We start from the raw sequence: 13,648 nt of genomic DNA on the forward strand, positions 1-13,648 counted from the left end.
AGTCCTTTCTTCCTTCTTTTTGTTCATTTACCTAATTTCTACTTCTGTACTGCTGAACTTTGCAAGGGCAGGCAAAATCACCTGAACAGTTCAAGCATCCCCAAATACATATAAACACAACTAACCTTTGGAAACCACCATACAGAAGACATAAAAACAGGGGGAATTGTTAGCTTCACTCTGCTAGGAGGGAAATTTGGAAAGGTGCCATAGCTCCAGCCTGTTTCTTCTCTTGCTATCCAATGCCCTGAACAGCTGTATATTCTCACAGCATGGTTATCAGTGAGGTTTGGCCCCAAGAACAGAGCTTTTGGTACCATACATAGAAAGCACCTTAAGTGTGAATTAATATATCTGCTAGCATAAATGCCAGCTGTTTTCTATGTAAACTAGGTCAGATGATAGGATTATGCCTTTCAGTCGTGTTCCTTTACCTCTACATAAACAGCAGTGATAACCAATAGCTGAACTCCCTAAAGGCACCATGATTTTACAGCCTCCATATGCATTGAACAAAGGCAGTAAATTAAGATGCAAGAGCATCTTTTTGTCTTGAGGCTGCAAATACCATTGGGGCTGGCCAGTATGTGGGTGACTACAGGGAACTGCTATAATAAAGACAAACAAGGGCTATTAGGACTTCCGGACATTAAGAGAAGTCACACCTTTGTACTGCCTCTTTCCAAAAAAGTCTGCCTCATTTGCTGGGCAAACTGTTTTTCCTCTTCTGGATTATCTCCCTAACATAGCACGTCTCCCCCTGGAGATAACCATCAGCTCTTTCCTTCCCAATTCAAGTTATGACAAGCCAGAATAGGAATATCATAGGCAACAACCCACCTAAACAGGAGAAAGGAAGTCAAGGAAGGGAAGGTCTGATATCTGTACATCTGTCCTGCCATAAAATCAGAAAGAAGAGTTCAGTAGCCCCCAGGGATCTGGTAAATTTATCTCTTCCATTACAGCTAACAGCGATAAACCTTTCAAGTATTGGGAAGTGTTTTTTAACATCTCTCTTCTGGGCGGAGTGTGTGCCCTGAACCCAGTAATCCCCAGTTTTAACAGGACCCTTCAGACTAAATTGTAAAACAAATATGTAGCACTTACTAAGACTCACAGCCTTGTTAATCTAGTTGTAAAGAGCCAAGAAAGGTCTGTTAAGTTTTCGTGCTGCTCTGACTTTAGGGATAAACATTCAGGGGATGTGGATCCCAGAACACGAAAATCTCCTGAAACATGACAGTTGAATTGAAGATGCAGAAGACACCCTTAGGTAATTCACTCTTGGAGATGCACTCGTTCCTCTTGCCTCCAGTCCAACAGAATATGATGCTGAACTTCACAATTCACTCATGGAAGAAGGATCTCGCAGTAAATTTTTTATGTTATCTCTGTCTTGACATCCAACCAACTCTCACTCTAGGCTTGACTCTGCACTAATTATCTTGTGCACCAAGTTGAAAAAGGTGGAATTATTATTACTTATCAGTCTGATTCAGGTACATTGGAATCTTAATCATAGATAAGGACATTCACTAAAGAGTAAAATTTTTAAAATATATTTTCCATAAAGAATAGTTTTTTTCCACAAGACTGTTCTTACTATTCTATGAGATTCATATTTTTTAGTGTTTTCCACCATTCTTTGAGCATGGGAATATTCTGACAATACAAATTTAGAAAACTAGACTGCAATACATCACATTCAAAGTGGGTCTAGGTAGCTGCTTTAATGGAAAGTACTCTTTTCTCATGCCTTAATGGAAAGTACTCTTCTGGGATTAGAAAGTGTTTTCTCTTGGTTTGCTTATCAAAATTTCAATCACTTGAATGAATGTACACCATTTCAGTTGGATGTACTTTTTTCTCTACATTTATTTGGAACACACTTCAGAGGAACCCCATGTTTAGTCTAGATTACACAAAGGTCTGTACGCTTTCCAGGAGCATATCATAGAAGTACCTTTCAATCAAGCAAGAAAGGTTAGGATTATTTCCATTATTTCTAACAATAAGTCAGGTGCCAAAAGACATTAGAGTAGAATCAGTACTTCAGATTCTCTTCCATTTCACAGGAGGAGGAAGACAGAAAGAGAAAAAAAAGAAGAAAACCTAAAATGAATCCAGACTCTCAGTGTTATGCCTCTTTTTTTTCCAGGCAATTTTAGTAAAATCAGAGAAGGAGTACTGTCTATCACTGAATGGTCTTAGGGATGGACAAGAAGAGCAATGCTTTGTTCTTCACACTGTGTGCAATCAATGTGAGGGTATTGTTGTCAAAATACAGACCTTGGGTGCCAGGCACTTGGAAGCAGCTGGCTAATAAAAGAACATAATTCAGTTGTCTGGTTCAGGTTGGAATTATTATCTCCTCCTCCCAAGACAAGATCAGAAGATAGAGGTGAATTGTCAGATTAGCAGTTCAGCAGAGGTACTGAGGGGATTGTGCAGAATTTTTCTGTGCCCATAAAAGACTTCGAGACCTGCAGCTAAACCAGACTAATGGAGAAGTGCTTTCAAATGTACGAATGACGATCTGCCTTCCCAACCTATGCTCTTCTTAGCATGTTGCCACTGTTGTACCACTACAAAAGATGTGTAAGCAGCCCTCCTATTAGCTTTCTGTGTTTAAGATCTATGTTTCCAAGTGCGCATTATTATACTTACGTTGAAAATACACTGTACACAGTGGAGCTTCTAGGAATGAGCAGCAGGAGGAAGAGGTTCATATACAGCAAGGTGAGCTTCTGATAAATTTGGAAATCACAAAGCCCTGGGCCATCAGAAGCTCTGATGATCAGTGTTCACCCCACCTGGTTTTTCAGCCATGTTTGTGTGAAACATAAGCAGAACATTCCGCAACTGCTCCAAGAATTGTACAGTCTAAGCAAGGGGTGACTGGAAAAGTTTTGTTTTGGTCAAAATGCACAATAAGTGACTTTATATGAAAGATTAAGTTTGCAATAACCATTTTAAGAAATTAATCCTCCTTTCCTATAACGCCAACGGTGACTCTGTAAATAATATGCCTTGTTTACTGCCAACTATGCTAACCTGTATATTCTTTTATTTCTTCAGCAGTAACTGGAACCAAAGTTCATTGCAAAAGAATATCATACTTCCTTTTTTCTTAGAAATCTTTCTGAAAATTATGACTCCGCTCCTGTTGGCCAGACTATCATTAGGATATTTGGCACAGCATGCCAACTTCTGTGAAATTTCATTTACGCTGTGTAGGTGGCCCCAGAATCAGATTTCTGACATCAACCTACAATGGCTTTGTCTTCACAGGTCTCAAAATCTTCTGCTTCCAGTGGACTGTGTTATGAGGCACACATTCCTCTATGAAATTGTTCAAACATCTTTGTCCATTAGTAGCCAATGTCAGTTGCACTACAGCTAACTGAAACACTGTAGTCTTCTGAGAACTCCAGCAAAAGTTTGTATCTACATACGCATGTCAGGACATAAGATCTGTGTGTCTGTGCATCACAGAATCGTAGAATGGCCTGGGTTGAAAAGGACCATGATGATCACGTAGTTTCAACCCCTCTGCCATGGGCAGGGTCGCCAACCACTAGACCAGGCTGCCCAGAGCCACATCCAGTCTGGCTTTGACTGCCTCCAGGGACGGGGCATCCACAACTTCCTTGGGCAACCTGTTCCAGTGCGTCACCACCCTCTGAGTGAAAAACTTCCTCCTAATATCTAACCTAAACCTCCTCTGTCTTAGTTTAAAACCATTCCCCCCTGTCCTATCACTATCAACCCATGTAAACAGTCGTACCCCCTCCTTAATCTTCATCTAAATCTCAACTGAGGACCATATGGCCAAGCTGAGGTTGAATCATACTGCAAAATTGTAACAGTTCTATATCAGCCCCTCTTTGCAGCATCTTACTTGAGAGGGTCCTGAAGTCCAGCAGATAAGAAGCTGGAATTTACCCCCGCATTGTAATCTGTCTCTTATGTTACAAGGTATTAGTGCAGAAGGATTATATATTCCCTCAAGAATTAAATTTTCAGGAGATATAAACTGGTGTAACATCACATCCTGAAACTCCACCTGTATAAAGCAGCAGAGGGCCCAGCCAAGTAGATAGCGAATATCATCTGTTCAACAGAAGATCTACTAGCAACACTGGAAGGAAGACCCAAATCTGCCTCTGGCTATTTCTGACTTTCTGTCCTCACCACAATGTGGAATGCTACACCTGTGCAAGCAAATACAGTGGGCCAGAGCTCCAAGTGCAAAGATCACAGACGTCTGTGTTTGTCCAGCCAAACTCTCCTTTTCACAAAGAAGGATGCCCTTTTACCAAGTAGGGACATCTGTGGGAGAGAACTTGTTGACAGGACCCAAAACTGTGCTGGGAAACACGGTCAGAGTTAAACTCATGCTCTCACTACTGCTTTGGTTCTGTTTGGTGTGCTCACATACTTATAGAGGTGAAGAGATGTGACTAGTGTCTTGCAGCAAGGCAGGGCTGGACTCACAACAAAACTGCAGCATCATGACCAAGGCCACATCCTCATCAAGCTGTGGCTTCAGATCCAGCCTTTACCTCACATCCAGTCATTTAAAACCAGACTCAATACATACTTGCAAAGATCTCTGTTCGTGGCATTTTAACTTCTAAGACTGTTCAGATAAATGCCTGTTTTAGCAGCCAAATTTATGTGAGATGGTAATGAATGCCTGGATTTGTGCTTAAGCAAGAACTGTACTAATGGTGAATCAGCAGCATCTGCTAATCAGGTCTCTTTCCCACATCTGTAAGTTACCCATGTAGCTCTACCAACCTCAAGGTTTTGATTCATCTCATGTATTTAATCATTGAATAATGGTCTTTAATTAAAAAAATATATCCACCTAAGATACTTGGTGTGTAATAAAGACCCTCAGGAAAAGTCTAACTAGCTAGACACAACAGAGTCAGGGAAACATTCAAACACAGTGTGTATCAAATGACATCTCCAATCAAATGACCATTAGCAGGAGCATTTTGCATTGTGTCGCAGACCCTGATGGATCACTGTCCTTTTCCCAGCTAATATGCTCTATTAATCTTATTCAAGAAACAATGTTTCACAGTAGGCTTTAAAACCAGGCCAAATCATAACGTGTCAACTCTTAAGTAAAGCATAGCAAAGTTATTTGCAAAAGCCATAAGCTGATATTTTCTAAACACTGCAAAACTGCAAAAAAAATATGTAAATGACCTTTTCCACTGTAGCATTAACATGAAGATTGCAAGCATCATCTTCTCCAACAGAAGATTCTTAAAAGCCAAGCTTACAGTTCAATTCAGTATCATGCAACTCAACTGGAAGTCTGTAGAAAACCACCTACCAAAAAATGTATATCAAAGTTGTACTGTCCTTTGCCTTTCTGTACTCACATTAGTGCTCTCAAGATCAAATAAAACAGAATGGCTCCACTTTGTAATATGTATTCTAAGGGTCTCTGGATTTGACTTCCAAGAAAACAGCATTTCTCTGAAATTTCAACCTGTCCGTCTTATAGTGGCTCCACATTCAGATTCATATCTTAGTAGGGGTGATATTATTTCAAGCCTCACTTGCAGCAAAACTCCACTCTGTTTTTACATTTTCAGGAATTAATGCATTTTTAAGATTCTTCCAATCCATTTTCCAGCTAAAATGAGGTGATTTTGTAGGTCAGTTTCCAAGGCTTGGCAAGTTCATAAATAATTTCTATGAGACTTTGATAGGAAATTCTACTAGATTTTACATTCTTGTAGCATTTACCAATAAATAAGGTGCAAAGTGATATTTGTCTGTGCTTAAAATATATTTCCAGTGGATTTTGATTTTTTCTTATTAGTCACTGATTTTTCAATAGGAAGGATTTTGTTTTGTTTTTTAAAGACTAACCGCATGGCCGAGTGTGACTCAGGAACATTCCTTTAGAAAGTATATCCCAGTAAGAAATAAAGTTTCCATTCATTTTACCTCTGATGACCATCAATATACATTTATATGGATCCAGTGGGGAAGAGAAGTAAGAATTGTCTTGACAGCAAGGAGCAGAGAGAAAGAGAGGACAGCAAAAGTCAAGAAAGAAAATGTCCCAGGGTCCTATGGGGCACTGCAATACATTTTGTGGAATCCAAGAGGTACTGAATGCTGCTGGACCATAAACAGGAAATAGGAGGAGGGATCCAGGCTTCAAGGATCCTTAGATAAATGGAGAAGTATACATAAAATGAGTAAAAATACCAACACTTATTGAACGCTGCTGTTCCTGGCCTACTGAGACTTAACATTAAATAAAAAGAGCAACTCACCCTCTGACCCGGTAAACCTGGGACTCCAGGCTTGCCCTCTGGACCAGTCTCTCCCTTTAAAAGTAAAAACATTTTTGGAAAGTTAACCAAGTAAGAAAAACTAATAAACTCTTTAACAATTTCCTAACTATGCTGGGCTACAGTTACTGCATGGCTACCTAGACAACACTTAGCTGATAATTATGTTGTCCTGTGAGCAGAAGAGAATAAGAAAACGGGATAGAGAAAAATGACAATTCCTTGATTAAATACAAAGCACACAACTATATTTAAATCACATAATCAAAATCAGATTTACCTAAGTAATCTTCACAATGCCATCAATTTTACACAACCAATCAACAGTGAAACACAAGAAAAAATTAAAAAGGGAGGAAATGCAGAGTATGTGCTAATAAGGCAGCGGTCTGATGTGAGATTTACTACAGAGCTGGGTTATAAAACGTACCTGGAAGAAGACACAAATAAATAAAAAGAATGTAGGTGTGCCTAATTTGTTGCAAATACTGTGTTGTATTCCTCGCTGAAACACAAACACACAAACCCATCTCTTACTATAGCTGGGATGTTGTGGCATAAAGCCAACCCCTTTGCAGGAACCATTCTTTGATCATCATTCTATGACAGCTTACAGGTTACCAGCAAGATTCTTCCAGAGAAGAAAACTGGAGGTACTGCATAAGACCTTAGTGCCTGAGTAATGTATAATACTTTGCATGTATGATTCACATCAGCCTGAGTTTCAATTTCTGAGGACTCTAAGCAGTAAGAGAAACTACTTACTGGAAGTCCAGGAAGTCCAGGTTGGCCTTGTGGCCCTCGTGGGCCAGGCTCTCCCTGAAGAAAGAAGTTAAGGAAAAAAAAGTGTTAAAACATCTGCAGGAAAAATCATATGGGCATAGTACTCGTATCGGTCAGCTGTACAGGACCTACACCACTCCTTTCCTCACGGTTTCCAAAGCAGCAGTGCAGAGACCAGCTGGTTTTCTTCTTAGCCCTGGGGCTACTTTAATTATCAGCGCTGACTGCAGTGCATGCAGAATGATCCCCTCGCACCTAGGCATCGTTTAACCACACCTGACCCTCTCCAAAGGTAGTAAGTTAACAAAGTCACTGGGTTACCCTGGATATTCCAGCAAATGCCATGGAATGGGGTTCAGAGGTGGAGAAAAGCAGCTTCTGCTGGCATTTTCTCTAGAGCAAGCACAACTGTGAAGGCCTGTAAAGTATTGTGTATATGATGCATTTAATTATATTTTAAAAAATAAAATGCAACACATAGCAACACAAAATAAAGATTTAAATATATGTAGGACAAACAAGCAGAAAAAGTCAGTGTCTTTCCCCCGTCCATGGTCAGGGACAAGCTCAGAATAAAATTCAGATACAGTTTTAACTTTTATATTAACCCTGTTCAAGGTTTAAAGAATTGTGTAACTGAATCTTTCCAATTTACACTTGTCACTCATGTTAGATTCACTGCACTTTAGAAGGACATTACCCTTTTCCTTCTTGCTTATTTTTCCCACTATATGTTAACTTGTATATGTTTCTTGATTCTCTGACAATGCTTCTATCCACCTTAATTTTGAAATGCCATTTGAAAGCAAAATCTAATCCAACAGGCAGGGGAACCACATAAAACACCTTTGCAATGGAAGCACAGATATCGAATCTCTTACTTGCTCTCCTTTCAGGCCTTCGGTATGTACCTGCAATAAAAATGCAGAGTCATCACAGGGAAACCAGAAAAGATAACAAAGAGGTGCTGGAGTGTGATTGTCCCACACAGTGCACTTTTCTCCCCTCACTGTTCCCCCAGCCTGCGTGCTGGAGGGATACATTCTATTTAAGCAGATCAGATTGTCAGGGTTTGCTCACTCAGCTACCTGTGATAGGATTTGGGTGGCTGTATAATCAGTAAGATAGCTCATTATCTCATCAATATAAACTCGTTAGTAAGTTCTCCTCAATGCAGCCCAAGTGGCTGTGACTGACAGCTGACACTCAGTTTTTCATTGACACAATTTTATATTCAGTGTTACCAGTCTCAGTGGCTGCTTTAATGCTTTCCACCAATAGTCCTGAAGTACTATTTCCTAATTTTAATCCATCTTTTGGAAAGAAAAATGGATATACCCCAAATGCTTTGTTACCAGCCCCTGCAGGAATCAGTCTTAAACTTCTCCTCTGCATACTTTTCTGTAAATTTTCTCTCTCCATTCACTCGGAGATGAGCTCTAGACATCTTGTGGCCCTGCTAGTGATACTTTTGATTTCATTGAAGGCATCACTGAAGAGAGAAGGATGCTTAAAAACATGCAGAGCTTGCACCACAGCAAATATCAACCCCTCTTCTCCTATGCTCTTGGTTTGCTCTTTTACAACTTTCGTTGGCACTGGCTCAGTGACTGTCCTGCAAAACTCACAGTCACGTCACAGCATTGCTTTTTCAGGCGTACCTGAGGTAATGCTTTCTCTTCAAGTCCTAATCTTCACACTTCAGAATCTCCCAAAACTATTGACAGCACATTTCCTTGTCAGAACTTACCATGGTCCTTCAGAAATCTTTACTACATAAATTTCACTTTTTTTGAAAATCCATTTCAGAACACTGAATAAAGCCTCCCAATTCTCATCTTCCATCTTCTATTTTCACACAGTACAGCTTATAATATTCGATTAAGTTAACAAAAACAAAAATCTTACTGAAGAGCCTGGCAATCCTGGGAGCCCTGGTTCACCCTGCAGGAAAATACAACAAAAATGAAAAAGAAAAATAAAGCAATCTAACACAAAGCACAACATAACACAAAACATAACACACTGTACCATCCCACAGTTGACGGATCTGAATATGCAACCCCATTTAACTTGTTTCTCCATCCCGCATGTGAACACAAGCAGGACCTGACTGTCTTCTGTTACTGTGACCATATACACCAATTTCAATGGTACTTAGTGTCTTAAAATGGTGCCGTTTTCCTCAAGTCATTTTCAAAGTGCAGAATGACGTTAGAAGTATTCACAGGACACTGAGATGCTACATCCACTCTGCATGATTTACTGCCTCCTAGGCTATCAATTTGTTCCAGCAGTTCGTCTCCAGCAGGGTCTAGTATTTATCATGCTTTAAGACTAAGCCTCCAGAAAGTATCTCCTTTACTTTAGGTACAGTCCAGTGCAAAAATAATCATTTAGCTTCCTTTCACACTCTATTTCTTCATTATTTATGTAAGTCTCTGCTTGACCCAACATACCATTCATTTTCTTTCCTCTTAAGACAAGCTTAATTACTATTGAGTGTTTATTCTAAAGAGAGTCCACAGTATGTCAGAAGGACTGAGGAGACATACATCATCTACTCTGAAAGTTACAGAGGAAGGAGCTAAACATTTTCTGTAAGAGCCAGAGGCAGCCACAACAGAGATAAGGATGAAGAGTTATGAAGTCAAGGTTGTTCTTTACTTCACACATGCTGGAGCATGAAGATCTTCCTATATCTTGTTAACTCCATGGATGTGCCCTGCTTCTGAAACCTACTTAGACTTTCTGAATATGAATCAGAAAATAATTAGATTTGCTTTTGATCTCTGTATTCTTTGGTAAGGATCACTACTTGGATGAGAAAAGGAGAAAGAAAACCCAGAGCTAGGCACAAAAAGTTACACATTTATATGTATACAAGTTTCACTTATACACAAATGAGAGACGTATTAAGTCAACAGCCATGATATTTCCAGCACTGGGGCGCAAGGAGGAAGTAATAAATGTGTCTTCAAACCCCTCCCATGCATCCCACCTCAACTCACCTTTTCTCCTTTTGGCCCACTGCCACCTGGAGGGCCCGGGCTGCCAGCAGGGCCCTGTAAATAGGAAAAATAGTGAAAACAACTTTGCTTTACATACACCACGCCATCAATTGCAATTCTCCTTAAAGTACTGAAGCAACAGAAGACTGCAGGTTTGGGTATTAACACTACAATCAGCTATGTCCCATTGCACTGGAGTATGAGCTAATACACATAAGACTGCTTTGGCTCTACTACATAGACGAGATGGGGAAAAAGGATGGAGATGCCACAGCAAGCATGATAATAACAATCCAATTCCAGCTGGTTCAAAATGATTGCACTTCAAGGAGTAAATCAGTGTCAAACAGAAAATTTAGGGTAAAATACAGGCATGAAGATTTGCCCACTGCTAGGTGTCTAGACATGAAAAAGGAAGAAAAGCTTCACAATAACGCAACTTCTGTAATAGGCTGTCAGTTGGAGAAATTGTTCCTGAGAAGCAGTAAACAATCAGCATCCACCTTTACATCCCTCTGCAATTTCTCGCTTCATCCGCATTTGTTGCAAGTGCAAACCAGTCCTGTAAACAATGCAGTGGGCATAGTGAACATAGTTCATTGAGATTGCAGTGCCACATCTAGCACCAGGAAACATTTCCATCTTATAAGGATAAACACTAACCAGAGAAATACTTCATGGCAGAGGGTAAAACATGGCTGAGGAACAAAGCAGTGAGAAAGCGAAGATTAACGATCAAACCTCCCACAGAGAAACAGAAAAAAAATAGTGTGATAATCTCTATCACCTCACAGAAAGGAAGGTGGAGTTTAACAAAGGCTAGAATTGCTTATGACACTATACCTTGCCATCTTAATACATGTGTCTGAAGGGGAAACAAAATGACTTCCTAACCAAATCAAATTGAAACTCTGATTTTCAAAGAAGCAAAAGCAAGGGAGTTAGGCAGCTTCTCAACTTTTGCAAATGAGAAAACATGCATTCAAATGACCCTTTCCACAGAAGGAAACAGTGGGGTATAGTGACTAGGATGCAGATGTAGCAGGCTCAAGGGTGGCAACAATAGCTGTGTGACTTTTGCCAAATCACATCCCATTTTAGTCTCTTCTTCCTACTCCATCCTCTGCTATTTAGACCAGAAGATCCTTAAGAAAAAGAATGTCTCTCATTAGGTATAGTACTCTGAGTAATGAAAACATCTTGTGGGATCTACAGATAGCAGTTTTAGGTACAGACAGAGCGTTATCTCTCCAATCAGCAGAAGTGTACTGATCTTATAGAATATTTTTCTGGTTTTATCTTCTTTTAAAAATGTAAGCAGTTCCAAGATTTTCTATTGAAAACAAATCAAACACATTCAATCCAGTTCTCCTCCTTTCAAGTAGTGGGGGGAAAAAACACACAACTTTACAAAAGTCAGGCTCAAACAGCTACATTTTTATGTGTGCTTCCTTCTGTTCTTTAATGAAAATTCAAACAGACTCCTAACCTATCATGTTTAAAGCACTGGCACTTTTAAATGCATGTTGTATTACAATTTAATTCTTAAAGTGAAAAAAAAAGAGAGAGAAAAATGAAATGGGAAAAGAGAAAATAAAAAAAAGAAAAAATAAAAGAAAAAAGGAAAAGAGAAAAAAACAGAAAAAGAAGGGGTTAAAATAAAGGAAAATAAGGGAAAAGGAGAAAAAGGAAAAGGTAAAAAAAAAAAAAAGAAGGAACAACAAACTGTGCCAACACAGAGCATTAGGATAAGGCTTCCAAACACTGCAGATGCAAGAGAGTCCTGCCATGACTCACTGCTTGTCCAAGATAGGTCACAAATTTAAGGCAACTTCTGCTCACTCCAAAGAAAAGCCCCCAGTTGATGAGCATTCGCCACGTACCTGTTTCCCTTCCACGCCTGGCTTTCCCGGGAACCCATCTAAACCTCGTTCTCCCTGGAGGAGGATGAGAAAGGACCATTATAACAAATCTATGATGCTTAGATCAGTGTTCTACAAGAGATGTCCATGTTGTTCCTTTCAAGCGTAAAGATACAAGAAGAGCAATTCATATAATCCCAATGGAGAAAATGCCTGAAGAGTTGTAATCCAAAAAGTTGCTAGGAGCATCCAGAAACAAGGAGGCAAACCAAGTGTAGTGAGTAATAAACTTTAATCCCCCCTAACTTTGCTAAGTGTTGGCAATTGTCCATCTAGAAAACTCAGCATCAGGGAGCTGGGATGTGAATTTTGAGATGAGAAGTGGTTGTGTGTCAGCTTTCCACCTGGGCATCCTTCCTCTGCCTGCTGAGCCGGGTTCGTGTAAACCAGATAAAGTGTACCAGGAGAACATCAATCTGGAACAGCTCTAACAAAAATAATGAAGCCATGATACAGCAACAGCTCTTTTTTACCCAGATAAGATAAATGTTTGATTTTTCACCTTTGCTTTCCTTAACTTGAGGGATCAATTAATCTATTCTTATATGTTTTCTGGGATGGACAGTCCCCAAAGTCCACAGGCAATTTATTCCACTACTTTACTTTCAACACCTGCAGATATGTTTTTTCACCCTATATCTAAACCCTCCTTTTTCTTGCTACTGTTTCAAACAAGTACTTCTTTCCTAAGCCCCCTGGACACAGCGAATAGGCTGTTCCCTTCATCTTTACAACAGCCTTTTATGTATCTGAAGACTTATAAAACTTCCCCTTAGAACTTCAAACCCCAGACTAAATCACCCCAATACTTCCAACTTTTCTTAAAGGGTATATTTTTTCAGACCTCTTACCAATTTTGCTTTTCTTATTTGGGCACTATCCAATTTTACCATGCCTTCACTGTAACTGGATGCCTGAAGCTGAGCTCAGCTGAGGCTAGCTCTGAGAAGATCATTTCACAAACTGTAGACTACTCTTCTGTTTAAATCCTAGGATGATATTTGTTTTACCCCAAACGGCCTTTAGCAGGACAGGGCCTTAATCAGTTGTCCTCAATCTGCAGCAGCGTGCAATTAACTGTACTATACGTAGCATCCTGTACTTGCTTCTTCTCAATGTCACCTTCAGCTTTGTGGTATTATGTTTTCAGGACCATTTTGAATTCTGTTCCTGACCTCCACTGTACCCCCACAGTCAAACTTAACAAACGTATTTCATATTTAATAAACAAGGTCTTTGAGAGAAATGATGACAAGAGCAATGCCATCCTCCCATTAAACTTACTTTTCCCCTATAGATTGTGGTCCTTTCCCACATAGCCACTTTAGTTTAAAACTCTTTGAATAGGGTCTTTCTCTTACTGCGTAATTGCTTAAATCTCTGTAAAACACAACATTTACTCTACCTGAAGCCTGCACATGCTGCTGAATTCAAATAATCAAATAAATGCACACACTGCTAGAGCTAATATAAAAGTACACGTAAAAACAAATTGTAAAAGCACAAGGAGTGACAGCAGAGTATTAACTTTATTCCTTTTTTTTTTTTTTTTTTTTTTTCTTGGAATGTTTTAACTCTGATCAATATCCTGCAGTAAATCTAT

At 39.5% G+C, this 13,648-nt stretch overlaps 1 protein-coding gene across 3 annotated transcripts in view; it reads right to left on the minus strand.

The window, feature by feature from the left end:
• The window catches only part of COL22A1 (collagen type XXII alpha 1 chain), a 230,283-nt gene that overhangs the window by 83,025 nt on the left and 133,610 nt on the right, over window positions 1-13,648 (minus strand). For all 3 annotated transcript variants that reach the window (XM_021388269.1, XM_021388270.1, XM_021388271.1), the window contains exons 18-23: window positions 12,007-12,060; window positions 10,124-10,177; window positions 9,021-9,056; window positions 7,994-8,023; window positions 7,095-7,148; window positions 6,312-6,365 (exon numbers count right to left, since the gene is read on the minus strand). In XM_021388269.1, coding sequence (XP_021243944.1) covers window positions 6,312-6,365; window positions 7,095-7,148; window positions 7,994-8,023; window positions 9,021-9,056; window positions 10,124-10,177; window positions 12,007-12,060 — 282 coding nt within the window. The remainder of the gene's footprint in view (window positions 1-6,311; window positions 6,366-7,094; window positions 7,149-7,993; window positions 8,024-9,020; window positions 9,057-10,123; window positions 10,178-12,006; window positions 12,061-13,648) is intronic.

The sequence above is a fragment of the Numida meleagris genome, chromosome 2, assembly GCF_002078875.1.
Source record: "Numida meleagris isolate 19003 breed g44 Domestic line chromosome 2, NumMel1.0, whole genome shotgun sequence".
Taxonomy (NCBI): Eukaryota; Metazoa; Chordata; class Aves; order Galliformes; family Numididae; genus Numida; species Numida meleagris.